Source organism: Eptesicus fuscus, chromosome 13 (genome assembly GCF_027574615.1).
Source record: "Eptesicus fuscus isolate TK198812 chromosome 13, DD_ASM_mEF_20220401, whole genome shotgun sequence".
NCBI lineage: Eukaryota > Metazoa > Chordata > Mammalia > Chiroptera > Vespertilionidae > Eptesicus > Eptesicus fuscus.
In genome coordinates, this window is record NC_072485.1 from 56,394,950 (window position 1) to 56,410,456 (window position 15,507).

Consider the following 15,507-nt stretch of genomic DNA (forward strand, 5'->3'; position numbering starts at 1 on the left):
CCGCAAAAAAGTATCTTAGTGAGTTTGCAGAGGTAAGCCCCAAAGCTGGAGCTGGAAGGTGCTCAGGGGATAGCTGTTCTAAGCCCCTCATTTTACAGATGGGGACACAGAGGCTCAGAGAGAGCAAGTGGCTTGGGGGACTAAATAGCTGGTTAATGGTGATATTTAGACCAGAATTCAAGGTGTTAAGTGTCCTACCTCTTACCATATCCACTTCTCTATTATCCCCCCCCCCTTTTTAACCCACACATCTCCCTCCTGCCCATCTCCCTTACCCCCATGCCGAAAGTATCCCCTCCCCTAAATTAACCAACCAGGTAGATTCTGCCTGCAGCCTTTGGCAGAGAAAGGGAGGCAGGGGCTCTGGCTGGCTTCAGGCATTGCAGTTCTCTCTCTGGCCTTAGCACAAGCTCCAGAGGGAGAAAGAGCTGGGGAAGGGGTGTGTTGAAGAAGTTTGGGTGGGGAGGGGTGGGTTGGTTAGGGACCTGCTTGCTGGAGACTCTGGGCATGATATTGGGGGCCTGCTTGCCTAATGAACTCTTGGTCAGGGGTTGGGGATGGAGGGATCTGCTTGCGATCAATCAACTCGTTCAAGGTTTGGGGAAAGCTGCTTGCTGGTGTGTCCTGACTGCAGGATTTGGGCAAGAGGGGCTCAGGGGTTGTTTAAGATGGATCTCAGATCAGGGTTGGGAGCCTGCTTGCCAAAAGACTCTCAGTGTAGAGTTGAGGGGTGAGGTTCCTGCTTGTAGATGCATTCCCTCTTCGGAATTGGGGTCCTGCTTGCTGATGCATCCTCGGTTGAAAAGTGGGGGCCTGCTTGCTGGGAAAGACCCTCAGCAGGGGGGCGGGGGGGGGGCTGGAAGGGGACCTGCTTGCTGACCAACCCGGGGCTGTTATCCGACAATGTGCTTTTCCGCCCCCAGGAGGACGAGCAAGGGGATGAGAATAAGGCCCGAGGGAACTGGTCCAGCAAACTGGACTTCATCCTGTCCATGGTGGGGTATGCAGTGGGGCTGGGCAATGTCTGGAGGTTTCCCTACCTGGCCTTCCAGAACGGGGGAGGTATGGCTTTTCCGGTCTTTCCGCCTGTGGCGCTGTGGGGTGGGCATTGGGGGTTGGGGGAGGGACCCAGAGCCCTAGGATGGCCCCGAGGGGAGGCTCAGAACAACTTCCTCACACTCCAGCCCCATCCCCTGGGGCAACCGGGCTAAGCCAGTCACTGTTTCACCCTAGATCCAAGAGGCTTTTACCTGGAGAGAGTTTGGGGAAGAGGTGGGCCCGCATGATCCCCCACTGGTTCTGTGGGGAGGGGGCCTGGGTCCTGAGCCGAGTGGGCATTGATGCAGGGAAGTTCAGACTCTGTGTGGTGCTGGACACCAAATTCAGGATGCTTTAAGAGTATAGCTTGGAAATCCCAGCCTACACGGGAGACCTTGGGAAGGGGCACCTGGGTGGTGCTGGACGGTGGCTGCTGGTGAACCAGGTGTGAGCAGAGAGGGGCTAGGAGCTGTGCTCTGAAAACCCTCTCAGAAGTATCCCCACACATACGTCCCCTTGGACACCAGCGGCACAGTTTGACAAGCAAAACCATTTAGAGTGGGTTTTGTTTCATTTGCCCTAACTGGGTGGAGGAAATGCTTTTGAAAGACAAGCATTGCTGAAATGGTGAGGACACCAGTGAGCAAGCACCAGCTGCCACGCCTCTAGGATCTGCTGTACCTCTCTGTGCCCTTGAAGGCCGGCCCTCCCGATGTTGAGGTGCCCAGGGCCAGTGGCTGCCCCCCTGCTGGCTGTTATAATAGGAACTTGCACCTGGAACTCCCTCCCACAGCTGTTAAACTTGCCTCTCACCCCAGGTTAGGCAGCTTAAGTTTTGTTCTGTTTGTTTGTGTTTTGTTTTGTTTTTGTCTCTTGGATGGGCTCCAGGTGGAATTTGGTGCAAAGGGACAATGGACACGTACTGCACCACAGGACGATTGAAAGGGAAAAATATGTTAATGCCCCTCCTCCCAATTCCAAATTAGGACAAGTTGACGAGTACTTATGAGGCTCACAGAGCATTTGCAATCAGGGTGCCCTGGGAACCGAAAAAAATGTGTGTGGCCACCCAAATAAGGGCACCGCAGCCGGGTTTCCGGGTTTCCAGGTTTCCGCAGGAACCGAGTGAAAGAAAGGTGCTCTCATAAAGCTTTCAGTGACAGGAAGGGCAGTGGGTACACAGGATTGCATAGGGACAGAGTTCCAGCCAAGCCAGTTCAGTGAAAGTTCCCTGGCTTTGCTAGCTTGGGATCTGCAAACTGCGGGGCAGCGCACACGCCCAGGTTCTGGAGCTGCAGAGCTGCACACCCAGCCAGGCGCCAGAGGAGAGCCCCACTTTTCCGCACTGCGGCTCTAGGGCTCTGAAGCTCTCAGCGTAGGGTGGAGAGCTCACTGCCTCCTTCCCAGGAGCAGAAGAGGATTGCACAAACCGCATCATGACCCCTAATTTTACTCCTCAGCAGCCCAGTGCTGCTGCCTGCCACCGGTCCTTCCCGGCCTGGAGAGTCTCTCGGGGTCTCTCTCTGTGACAGGAAAGGTCTTTCCTCCAGACAGGAAGTTGGGAGGACGGTGAACAGAAAGAGTGCCCTAGGAAAGATCAGCTTCTTTCCGTTGGGCACCGTGTTCTGGGCTCTGTCACCACTAGTCCTGGAATTGGCCTGACCCATGCCACAGTGCTTCCTGGCCCAAACCTTTTCAGAGATCATGGATATTCCCCAAGCCTTAAAAAACAACAACACATAGAATCTTCCAAGGGAAAGAAAGCCATAGTCTAGATGAGATACCCACATAAATATTGTCAAGTGCTCAGGGCCTGGGGGGAGAGACAAAGGAGACTTCTCGGAGGAGGAAGCATTTGAGTTGACCTTGAAGAATGGAAGGGACTTCTTATGTGGAGAGGGAAGTTGAGAAGTGTATGATGGCTGCGGCGGTGGGAGAGGAATGGGTGCCTGGCCACCTGTCTGTCAGAGCAGGCCCCCTTGGCTGGTAGAAGGTGTGCAGGTAACGAGGTAACTCGGGTTGTAAGCCAAGGAGGGCTCCCAAAGTCTCGCTTCCCAGATGTTAAGTCCTTGGAGGGTGGGGGTGCTGTAGAGATGGTGAGATTTCACCAAATCCAACTCCAGCAATGAGTCAAAGGCATGGACTTGTGGAACACAGGAAGGACTTAATTTGGGGACACTGAAGTACTACAATTAAAAAAAAAAAAAAAAGACTAAAACCCAGCCAGCACACAATCCTAGCAACTCATCCAGTGGGGAATTGAAAAAAGGAGTGTGTTTGCAGGGAACCCTTGTATTTTTACAAGGGTGAAATGTCTTAAATGGCCCTGGGTGCCTGTGGTTGAGCTGGACCATCAGAAGCTCTCTGGAAAAGGAGGGGAAAAGTGGGCCCAAGCCTGGCCTTGGCCTCCCAGGGCTCTCACTCCCCATTCTCTCTTCCCAAGGTGCTTTCCTCATCCCCTACCTGATGATGCTGGCTCTGGCTGGGTTGCCCATCTTCTTCTTAGAAGTGTCGCTGGGTCAGTTTGCCAGCCAGGGGCCAGTGTCTGTGTGGAAGGCCATCCCAGCTCTGCAAGGTGAGTCCCCCTGCCTCTCAGCCTCCTCCACCTCACGTTGCTCTCTCCGGCCACAGGGAGGGAGACCTGCTTTGGTGATCAGTAGAACTTATTCCTTCCTTCTCTGTTGGACCAATACCACCTCTGGGTCCCACTAAAGAATGACCCATGATCACTTCTGGCATGTTCCATTCCTGGCAGAATGCCTTGCTGCCCTTTGTGAACACAAAGGTCACCACTATTAGTGTATCCCTCTGTACAAGCGAACCAAGACCTGTCCCCACCTGGGCCCCACTGAACGAATTCCGTAGGATTTGGGATGAAAAGAATCCCTGGAAATTTTGCTTTCACAGGTTGTGGCATTGCAATGCTGATCATCTCCGTCCTAATAGCCATATACTACAACGTGATTATTTGCTACACACTTTTCTACCTGTTTGCCTCCTTTGTGGCTGTGCTGCCCTGGGGCTCCTGCAACAACCCTTGGAACACGCCAGAATGCAAAGATAAAACCAGACTTTTATTAGGTAAGTTTGGATATACCTACATTAGGTGAAGTACTCGTTCATTCATTCATTCATTCATTCATTCAATGAAGATTAATTAAGCACTTATTATGTTTGCCTGCCTTAGGTTAGGTGCTGGGGGCACAGAGATTTAAAAAAAAACACCACCAAATATACTTAATTCTAATATTTAAGGAGCTCATGGCCTAGAAAGGGGTCATAAAATTTTTGTGTGCTCAGGAATAGCTAGAGTGTTTGTTTAAAAAAAAATGCAGGTTTGCAGGCACACTAGAGTCTGATTTATTAGATTTGGGGTGAGGAGGGTTGGGAAATTTGCATTTTAGCAAGGTCCCCAGGTGACTCCTATGCATAGTACAGTTTGAAAAGCAATGAGGTCCTAAAGTCTAGGGAAGTGATTGATACAAGTGATTCTGGGTCTACACTTTACAAAATACAGCTCATATGGAAACAGACACTTCAACTAAAGCCCTTGGTAGAAATGTGCACAATGTAATAGTAGAAGAGAGGAATTCTGCCTGGGAGACAAGGGAGTGTTTCTAGGGGTTTCAAACCACGGGCACATGAGGACTTGGGAGAAGCGTCAGCCTGTTGGGTCAAGGGCGAGTAGTAAGTGTGAGGAGACACAGGCTGGTTCGTGGGCAAGGCTTCCTGGTCCATAAAACATCCCAGCCCCAAGGACACGTGTATGTATCCGTGTCACATGTCACATAACTTCTCTCCTCTGAGTCTGAGTTTTCTTCATTTGCAAAACAGAAACAGTAACAATGTCCTTCATCCTGCTCACCTCCTGGGATTGCTGTAAGGAGAAAAGAAATGAAAGGATATGATGATGGCAGCTGAAAAGTATAAAGCTCTACAAAAGGAAAGTGCTAATTCTGTCAGTTATCTTCGAAGGCTCTGGTCCTTTTAACAGGCCCCATAGACAAGTGGTGACTTCTCCCCGGGAGATCTGTCATTTCCCTGAAGCTGGACTGTGCTGAGGGCAGGATCCTGTGATCTCTATAGACTGGCTCTTATTGCTGGCCCCCAAATCAGCTCGTTTGCCCTTGCAGAACTCGGACATTATTTAACCCTTGGGGTGTGTTTAAGAGAGAAAGGTGCATCCTTCCCCCGCCCCCCCCACCCCTAGAGAGAGGTACATACAGTTGTTCACACCAGAGTATTTTCACACACATGATCACATACATACTTACCTGACCAATCTCCCCCAGCAGAGGCTTTGAGTAAGACTGGAGAAGAGTTAAAACCAGGGACATGTGCCCATGAAATTCAAACCCTGTGCACATGGACGTGCTTAGAAATGGAGAAGGGGATTTGTGGGGGTTCCCAGGTGTGGGGCTCACTGGTGGTATGAGCAGGAGTAAGTGTCTCTTAGACTCTCTGGGTCTCAGTGTCCTCATCTATGTAATCTCCATGTTGACGTATTCTTAGGTTTGAGCAGTGGTTTTCTACCCGAGCTGCTGCACATTGGCTGCGTACCTACTGTGTACCAGGCACTACTCCAGGTGTTTGGGATATAGCAATAAATAAAATTCACCCGGGGAACTTACAAATTGAACGTCACTAGTTTCCATGCCAGACCAATGGATTCAGATGATCTGGGGATGGAGCCTAGGAGTCTGTATTGTTAAGGTTCCCCTGGTACACCCAAGAGTAGGAGCACTAGGGTGCAGTTTGCCCACATCCTGGTGGTCACCTCTGCAAAGCTGCTGTCTGAGAGAACCCCACTGGGCAGCTGTTCCTAGATTCACAACCAAAACCCAGCTGCCAGATGGCTCCCTGAAGGTGGTGGCCATGGTAGGCAAAGGGCATCTCCCAGGATGTGGGGCCTGGAATGGAGAAATATCTCAACGTCATGCCAGAGCCCAGCTTGTTCCCTCCAGATTGTGCCAGGGAGGGGAATCACTCTTCAGGGGAATGCCTGCTGGAGGAGGGCTGCTGCCTGGATTCAGTGTCTGCTTCCCTGGGGACTTCCCTCAGGGACCATAGTGATCGGTGCCTGCAGCTGTCCCCCGGGAGGGATAGTAGTTCAGCAACACCATTCTCCTCTGCTAACAATATCCACCAATATTTGTGCAACACCTTAACACTTAATAATACCCAGCATCACTTACTACATGCCAAGCACCTTGTTAAACCCTTTTACTTGTATTACCAATGTTAACACGAACAATAAACCAACATATGGCTTCCAATATTACTTTCACTTTACAGGTGATAAAAACTAGAGCTCAAGGTCATAGAGATTGCTCTGTGATAGATCTGGGATTTGAACCAAGTACCTGCCTCCCAAGACCCTGGTCCTAACTACCATGCTAAATGCTTCCTAATCCACAAAGTAGCTTCATAAATGATGGCTCTGCTATTCCTAATAAGTGCCCAAGGGTTCCCAGGGGCAGGTGACAGGATCACTGTTTTGCAGGTGAGAAAGTGGACTAGAAGGCTCAGAGAGTGGGAGTGTCATGCTGTGAGTCACAAGGTCCAGCCAGCACTGGGGTTTGGGTCTCATGACCCCTGATTCTCTGCTCAGCCAGGGTTCCTGAAGAGTCCCAGCAGGTTCTACTCCCTCAGTCCTGCAGGGTGACATCAGCCTAGGTGTTCCCTACCTATTTGTAGCTGAGGTTCTATGGGGTCAAAAGGAAGCTTGTCTGAGTCAGAGACACAGTTAAGGACTATACATGATTGTTCATTGCAGCCACGTTTCCAGTCTTGGAAAAACATCAGAAACACTTACACATGTGATAAAAATTCAGCAATTACTGGATAATTCCATGGTTCCAATAAATTATAGTGCATCCATACAATGAAGTTTTCAATAGTCATTAAAAATGAATATTCATAAAATATGGAGAAATCCTCACCATATTGTGTTAAATGTAAAAACAGGATACAGACTGATAGTGTACTTTTATTATTCTTAAGAAAATAGGCATGGATAGAAAACATATAGGAAGATGATACACAATCTGTTCACTGGCACATTTGGGGACATTCTTTTCTTCATTATCTGTCATGGACATGTATTTATTTTATTAGAGGCCCGGTGCACAAATTCGTGCACCAGTAGGGTCCCTCGACCTGGCCTGCAGGATCGGGCTGAAACCAGCTCTCCGACATCCCCTGAGGGGTCCCAGATTGCGAGAGGGCACAGGCCAGGCCGAGGGACCCCACTGGTGCACGATCTGGACAGGGAGGGATGCAGGAGGTTGGCCACCTGGGGAGGGACCACAGGAAGGCTCCAGGGCGTGTCTGGCCCATCTCGCTCAGTCCCTATTGGCCGGACCCCAGCAGCAAGCTAACCTACTGGTCGGAGTGTCTGCCCCCTGGTGGTCAGTGCACATCATAGTGAGTGGTTGAGTGGCCTTAGCATATTATGCTTTGATTGGTTGAACAGACAACCGGACACTTAGCATATTAGGTTTTTATTATATAGGATAGTCCTGTATGTGTATGCATGTGTTTTTTTGTGGTTTTTTTTTTTTAAAGCAAGCTGAGCACATAGACTAGGCCAGGCACGTGGATGGGGGTATCCCTGGGTTTGTGGAGTTTCCAGTCTGGCTCACAATACCCAGGAAATTTTAAAGGCAGAGTAAAAACACTGCACAGCTAGGCTCCTAGTGGACTGGTACAAACCAGAAAAACTATGGAAGCTCTCAGCAGAGAGACAATGAACATTTCCCAATGATTATTCCCTGGGAGCATATGGACAGGCTGGGCAGATCTTACCTCATTCTTAAATTTTTTCACTTGTTTGTTAAAAAGCAAGTGTGTGTGTGTGTGTGTGTGTGTGTGTGTACCCCCATCTGTTATTCTCTGTTATCTACACATGTGCGTGTTCCCTTACGGGGGCCAGGCAGAAGTAGTATTGGTCCTTTGGGGTCCTGGGGTGACTTAGAAAGATGATGATGGTCTGACTTGCAGAGACAAAGGCAGCTTCAGAGCCCCACTGCTCTGATGGACAAGTCGGGAGTCCAGACAAAGGGTATCTCAGGCTCTCTCCCAAAGGGCCACTCTGAGAGAGAAAACAGAACAACTCCTTCCAGGATGCAGTGTTCCACAAATAACCTCCCAAGCTCACCCTCTCCTTCAAACCCTATAACCACCCTACCCTGTGATAGCAGCAGCCAGTCCCAGGAGAGAGGGGATGAATTGCTGCCGTTGTGACCTTCAACCATGGCAGGGAGGTATTTAACTCAGGTCCCTCTCAGCATTGCTAGGGACATTCTGCCCAGGAGCCCTACCTCACCATCCAGATGCTGGGACCTGGTACCATGCCAGCCCCAGAGACCCGACCTCCCCCTGTCCATGGGTAGAAGTCATTTGCCACCATCTCTAAGGTGTATTTTGTAAGAAAGACTGTCTTCCTTAGGGGGACTCCACCATCCAGGTACCTGTAATGGAACACGGATAATCCATGCCCTGCCAAGTGAGACCAGCGACTGTTCTGTGAAATTAGGAGGCTTAGCTGGGCCATTTAAAAACGGAAACCACATAAATACCATTTCTATTTCTGGAATGGCCTAATTTTCATTAGAACTTTAATTAAATGACTCCTTTTCTCCCTAGCCTTTCATGTGCTTTCATTTATTAATAATTGCCCGAGTAAAGAGAATCCCTTTCAAACAGCTTCCAATTTAGAATGATCATTATCGCCGCTCTTTGTTCAGGGTTGCTGGGCCGCAGAGCTCTCTGATGACTGGAGCCCGACCTGGCAGCGCGGAAGCACGCTTCTGCCATCTGGCGGTGGGACGGGGTATTGCAGGAGGCTGCCGGGAGCCCTGCTGCAGTGCCGCAGGAGCACGTGACCTGGTGCTGCAGGCAGCAGCGATGAACTCGACATGCCTCCAGCGAAGCGGGGAAGCTGCCCGCCTGCTTGTGCTTCTCAATGGCGCTTTGGGAAACAAGCAGTTTGGCATTTACCCGCATGTTAGGGATCTCTTCAGTCTTAGGGGGTGGATGCACTTTTGGGCAGGAGGCCAAGAGATAAATACTGTGTTTAGGGAGAGAAAAGGGATGTGGATGGTGCTTTAAGTGTCTGCATTCAGGTCACTGCTGCGGGAAACAGATGCTTCCATTAGTTCGGAGTCCTCCCGGAACTCTCTGTTATTTGATTAGACTAAAGAACAAAATAGTGAATAAGAAGGCATTTTGAGGACGCCAAGAGCAGTGGTTCTCAGCCCCAGGAGCTTTTGCAGGAGACATTTGGCACTAACACATTCACCCCCAGGGAACCCCTGGGTTAGGTCCTGCTGCAGGCTCACAAGCACACTCATGTTTGCTGCCTCCACTAGCCCGTGTGGGTGTGTAGGAAACTATGTCATATGTACGTACTATATGTCATTCATCCTGCCAGGCTGTGGGTTCAAGGTGAATGCATAAGTAAGCCTTCTGTGGCAGTAGCTCTTCAGGAGGTTTGCTTATGTCTAATTCATCTCTGCAAGCCATTTACTTTCTATGGAGTTCTGAGGACCTGGGTTGAGTCCTGATTCTCTTCCTCATTAGCTGTATGATTTCAGGAGTTACTTAACCCCTTTGAGCCTTTCCCTCAATTTAAAAACAGTGAGTACTCACCGCATAGGCTGTTGTGAGCGTTAAGTGAGATAATGCCTGCAAAGCATAAAGAGCTCAGCACAGCGCGTACTGCACAGGGAGTGTCTATAAACGAGAGCCACTGTTTATCTGTACGGATCAGGGCTCTGGGGTCCGTGACACATAAAAGGTAATTCTGCGGTTCATCTCCATCTAGGCTGGTTCAGCTAACACTTTCCCGAAGTTACTCTTCAATATCTGGCACATCCTTTTGGTTTTTGGTTTTCAATTGCTACGACACATGGGTATATTTTCTGCATAAGACGCCACCGTGTTTCCACCCTGTCCTCTCCTACAGATTCCTGCGTCATCACTGACCATCCCAAAATCCAGATCAAGAACTCGACCTTCTGCATGACTGCCTATCCCAACTTGACCATGATTAACTTCACCAGCCAGGCCAATAAGACGTTCGTCAGCGGCAGCGAAGAGTACTTCAAGTAAGAGGGCTTTGTGTAACTTTCTAAGAGAAACCCAGTGAGTTCATGAACGCTCGACTTGCAGAAGGAGGTGTGGGGGCCCGAGGGGTGGGCTGCCTCCCTCTGCACCCTGCCTTCCTATTCGAGTGGTCACTGAGCAAGAGACTGTCCCCGGTATGGCTTCTGAGAGCAGATGGTTGTGCCTCTGGCCCTGGAGGTGAGAGTTGGCAGAGTGCTGGTGGGGACAGAATCGCTGCTGCTATAATTCACGATGTTGTGACACACACTTTGCAAAACCTGCGTGCATTGTGATCTAAGCAGACCTTCCGTTGACTAGTTGTTTTTTTTCTTCTGCATTTGAGAAAGAAAGAGAGGCAAAACGTCAGAAACCAAGTCATGGTCAAGGATGTAAAGAACGAAATCATTTTTAAAGAACACTTTCACCCAGTTTTGTACTTTCTTCATCAGTGTTGAGAGACGCTGAGGATTGATATCCAGGGACCCTGGAAAATCCTCGGCCCCCACAGGACGATTTAGTCAAGTTCATGGAGTTATTTCGTAAGGGAGGTCAGTGTTGGCAGCGTCCCAGCAGAGGGTACCTGAAGCATGTTCTCTAGTTAGGCCTCAAGTTGGGGGTTGTCCACTCGTGTGCTCAGGGCCTTGGCAGGGGCATTTGCCTGCTCGCCAGGCTAATGAGCGAAGTGCAGATGAGCAGGGTGATAGAGAAGGGCGGGGACTGGGGCCAACTGGACAGGATGTCAGCCAAGAGCAAGGGCGGCCGCTGCTGCTCGGCTTCACATCCCTGTCTGTGGGAGTGTGGGCAGCGCCGCTAAGCTTCCATGTTACAGGTGAAGTCGGAGGTAAAATCCAAATTGCTATGTGTCTCCCACTTTAAATGTTAGCAAACTGAATAAAATAAAATAAAATAAAATAAATAAATAAAATAAAATAAAATAAAATGCAGTATCAGTGGGGCCCTGGGCTGTGATAAAAAGTGGTCATTAATATCTCTACTAGTTGCCTGGTTGCTGTCAATTTCTGTGTCAGATTTCTCTTCTGTGCAGACTCAGAGGGGACATGCTTGCCCCTGCAGACAGAAGGGGGAGTGAGGCTGAGAGATGAAATGATCCCTTTGAAGATGATATAGGAGCAGTGAGGGTGTGTGTGGACTGACCCTGAGCACTGAGAAATGGAGTCTGACTGGTGGTTAGAGGAGGTCTGACCACATAATCCACGGGGCTAAGTATGTTGTTAAATATTTGTGAATCAGCTTTCTGTGGTTTTCACTAGTCCTCTGGGACCCGTCTTTATTTCCAAGAGGAAATGTTATTAGGAGCTTCATCCACAGGGTGGAGTATTTGAGGTGGCCGAGGTGCAGTGGAATTAAGTGCTTTACCCTTGAACATGGGGAGGTCCTTTCATTGCTCAGGGAAGGTCTGGGAGCCCAGTTCACTTCCACCCTTGGTCACTTCCCCTAAGCTCTTTTTTTTTTTTAAAAAAATATTTTTTTATTGATTTCAGAGAGGAAGGAAGAGGGAGAGAGACAGAAACATCAATGATGAGAGGAAAAAAACCACTGGCCAGCTGCCTCCTGCACGCCCCCATCGGGGACCGAGCCCGCAACCTGGGCATGTGCCCCTGACCAGAATCGAACCCGGGATCCTTCCGTTCACAGGCAGACTCTCTATCCACTGAGCCAAGCCGGCTAGGGCTCCCCTAAGCTCTTGAGCCCAGGTTGTCTCAGACGTTGAGACTGAAACAGGCTCTGTCACCCCAGAGCGTGGCCACCCCTGTTCAGAAAAGTGTGGCCAGGCCTTGCAAAACAGCCTATCAGGTGGTCACTCGGGTGGGGGCGGGGGGCAGTGTGGTGCTGCTGCCTTCAGCAAGCTCTAGGCTGTCATGTCTGCAGTCCCGTAGAATCTGGGTTCTGGCCGGGCCTTTGCTCAGGTCACAGGAAACCACCAACCACCCAACACAGCCCCTCATCCAGGAGGCGTGACAGGATTGCTTCGGAGTTGCAGGAGTGGTTCGACTCTTACTAGAACTCACTGTCCTATAGCTGCCTCCCCTCCCTGGGCGGGAAGCTGCTTGCCCACCCTTGGCCAGGCTCCCAGCTATGCCAGGGACGTGGGGTCTCCAGGCAGGTGGTGACTTCAGCACACACAGACCCTGTACTGACTTTTACATTTAAAACGAGGCAAACACTATTGGGATGCATTCTCATAAAAGCGTAGAACAACAGAGAAAACACACCAAAGCCATCCTGGACAGTTGAGTTTCTGTTTGTGATGTGGCCCTCTGTAAAAACATCACCCTTGGTAAGGCCGTGGGGGCTGTGCTGGGACCCCCGAATGCCATGGGATTTGTTGTCCTTCTCTTGGGGCATCTCATGGTGACGGTGGCGCTGACATAGTCTTGTACGGAGCCTTCCCCGGGGCCATATGTGGCCTCCCCAGCACATAATGAAGAGCAGGGTCGATCCCGTTGGTCTCTGCAGACAGCCCGGGTCAGAGAATCCCTCACAACCTGATCTGGTCAGGTCCCTGATGGGAGGTGCGGTAGCCGAGTTGGCTTGAGGCTGCTGGCTCTGTTGGGAGATTAGATCCGGAAGACTCTCACTCCTCCCTCCTTTCTCTTGCCTACTCACAGGTACTTTGTGCTGAAGATTTCTGCGGGGATCGAATATCCTGGGGAGATCAGATGGCCACTAGCCTTCTGCCTATTCCTGGCTTGGGTCATTGTGTATGCGTCTCTGGCAAAAGGAATCAAGTCTTCAGGAAAAGTAAGAAATTGGGTTTACCTACGAGAAAGCTCTGGGACACCCAGGGGTGATTGTGTCACGAGCAGGTTAAAGAGCACTGGAAGGAGAGTCCCGAGACGTGGGTGCTGTTCAGAATCTGGCCCCGGGTAGCTGTGGGCCTCAGGAGTGACTTGACTCCTGTCTGTAAAATGGGATAATGACACCTGTCATTCAGGGCTGTTTTAAGGCTTAAATGAGACAGATGTGCACAGAACTCCTGGGGGCGCTATGGTTAGGTTCCTTCCTTTCTGTCGGGGCTGCCACTCTGTCCAGCAGGTGGCCCTCCCTGACATGGCTCAGTCACCCTCCTGAGCTAGATGAGTGCTGCTGGCCTTTTGCCTCTTGGTCTGGCTGACAGGCTGTGACTGCTGCTACCAAGATGCTGGAAAAAGATCAAAATTGTGAAGGGATCCCTTCTTCTCAACCCGACCACCACACTCTCAGCCTTTCATGCCCTCTTCCAACCTCCAACCCATGTGTCCCGTGTGCCCCGTGTGCCCCCAGCACCAACACTGACAGTCCCGCCGTGGGATCTGGGTTGAGCAAATACTTGGCGACTTGCTGAGCGGTTGCTCGGCTGGCCCTTTGGAGGTGATGGGATTCCCACCCCAAGCTCAGGGCGTGAAGGCAAGGAGTCCGGACCCTCAGGACACGCTCGGTACGGCCAGGGGGTCACACTGTTCTTTGTGATGGTTTAGGACGGCATTATAGCCACTGCCTCCCTCCATTTAGAATGTAGCCCTTGGTGGTAGATCATATGGGCTTTTTGAGCAGGTTTTTCTTTTAGATCTGCTTCATTGAGAAAGATTGCCAACTAGGAATTGATGATCAGTTTTTTTCAAAATGAGGAATACCACCAGAAATGATGACACTGCCCTGGAGCGTGCAGACGTTAATCATGGAGCGTGGTTTGGAAGCCTGGGTGAATGGCGGCTGAGGCCTCTTATTATCCCGGGCTCCTTTGTGACTCAAATTCCATGAACACGCCATTGCTAAGCAGGGAGATAAACTCAGTTCCTCTTGCTCAGCGCCCTGGAGACAAGGCTGGCTCAGTGCTTCCTATGAGGTCTCACTCTTCCTTTTATTTTTTAAAAATATGTCTTTATTGATTTTAGAGAGAGCGGAAGGGAGAGGGAGAGAGAGAGAGAGAGAGACAGAGAGAGAGAGAGAGAGAGAGAGAAACATTGATTGGCTGCGTCCTGCATGCCCTACCCCTACTGGGGATCGAGAGCCTGCAACCTGGGCATGTGCCCTGTCTGTTAATCTAACCAGTGACCTTTTGGTGCATGGGACACAGCTCAACCTCCTGGGCCACACCACCACTGAGCCAGGGCTCACACTCCCTTTTGAGCAGCTAGAATTCCAGAGGCAGGGGTGACCAGCGGGCAGCCTGAAGGTCAAATGCAGCCCGAGCTCCTTTGTGACTGAAATTCCACGAACACTGCCATCTCTAAGCAGCATGTCCTCCTTCTCCTCAGGGGCTAACAGCGCTAACCTAATTAGCTAGCCCAGGCTGGTGGGGCCTCACCTGACCACCTGTTCAGGGCTCCAGAGGGTGAGGAGGCTGCGGCCAGGAGTCAGGTGTTGGGCCAGCACGCTCAGACCAACCAGTCATTGCCACTCCTGCCAAGTGTAATTCATTACTGTTCAAGTTTAATTCCTCTGACAGTACTTTCTGAAACAGGTGCATTCTGAAGCTGCCCTGGCACAGGGGACCAATGGGCACACCTGACTCACACTTAGGCGTGCCCAAGATTTATAAGCCAAACTTCGGGCCCTTTTAGTTCAGCAAGATCACGATCCACAGAGTGATCCACAGAGTGACCGCATCCTCCCACACACCATGGGCCCAGACCTGGGTGAGGCAAGCAAGTGCTTAGGGTGTGAAATTTAAGGTGGCCCTCACTCTCAGGTTCCTGCAGGTGCCAGTTGGACCCTGAGAGTGGGTGCCTCCTTAAATTTTGGACTCTTAACGCCTCACTGGCCTTGCCTCTTCCTAACCCTGGCCCTGCCTCTTATGTTTCTGATCATGTGGTCCATGGAGGGGCATCAATGGGAAGGAAGAACATAGGAGTTAGAAAGCTTCAAGTTTGTATCTTGGCTCCAGCTGGGATACCTTGAGTGAGATATTTAACCCCTTGTGAGACAGAACCTGAGCCTCAGTTTCCTCTTGAGCAAAATGGGAATACTAATAGCCAGTCCACAGAGGGGGTCATGTTAGTATAGTCTCCGGTAGTGAAATGGGAAGAGTTGTCTCTGCCAGTTAGACAGGTACCAGCCTTGGGGTTTTCTTCCTGCCCCCTGCTGTCTGGGTCATGTCCTCTCCTTTGCCTCCTCCATCCTCACTCCCCATTAACCCCACTTGGCCAGGAGGTGACCCCTGCTGTCTTGGTGGGATGGGGAGGTCAGACTGGTCAGGGCCCTGCCCCACCCTGTAGCATATCTCCTTTCCCAGCCCCATCTGACAGCTGGCGGGGGGGGGGGGGGGGGGACAGTCTTCCCCTGAGATGTCAGATGCCTTTGGTTTCATAACAACTTCTGTGTAGAAGGGCTTCCTTAAGAGGAAGGAGAGAGGCAGGT

General features: G+C 50.7%; 1 protein-coding gene across 1 annotated transcript in view; it reads left to right on the forward strand.

Annotated features, from left to right (window-relative positions):
- Window positions 1–15,507, forward strand: part of SLC6A5 (solute carrier family 6 member 5) — a 42,870-nt gene that overhangs the window by 3,327 nt on the left and 24,036 nt on the right. Inside the window, exons 3-7 of the mRNA XM_054725220.1 lie at window positions 924–1,062; window positions 3,482–3,613; window positions 3,946–4,119; window positions 10,007–10,148; window positions 12,777–12,909. Coding sequence (XP_054581195.1) covers window positions 924–1,062; window positions 3,482–3,613; window positions 3,946–4,119; window positions 10,007–10,148; window positions 12,777–12,909 — 720 coding nt within the window. The remainder of the gene's footprint in view (window positions 1–923; window positions 1,063–3,481; window positions 3,614–3,945; window positions 4,120–10,006; window positions 10,149–12,776; window positions 12,910–15,507) is intronic.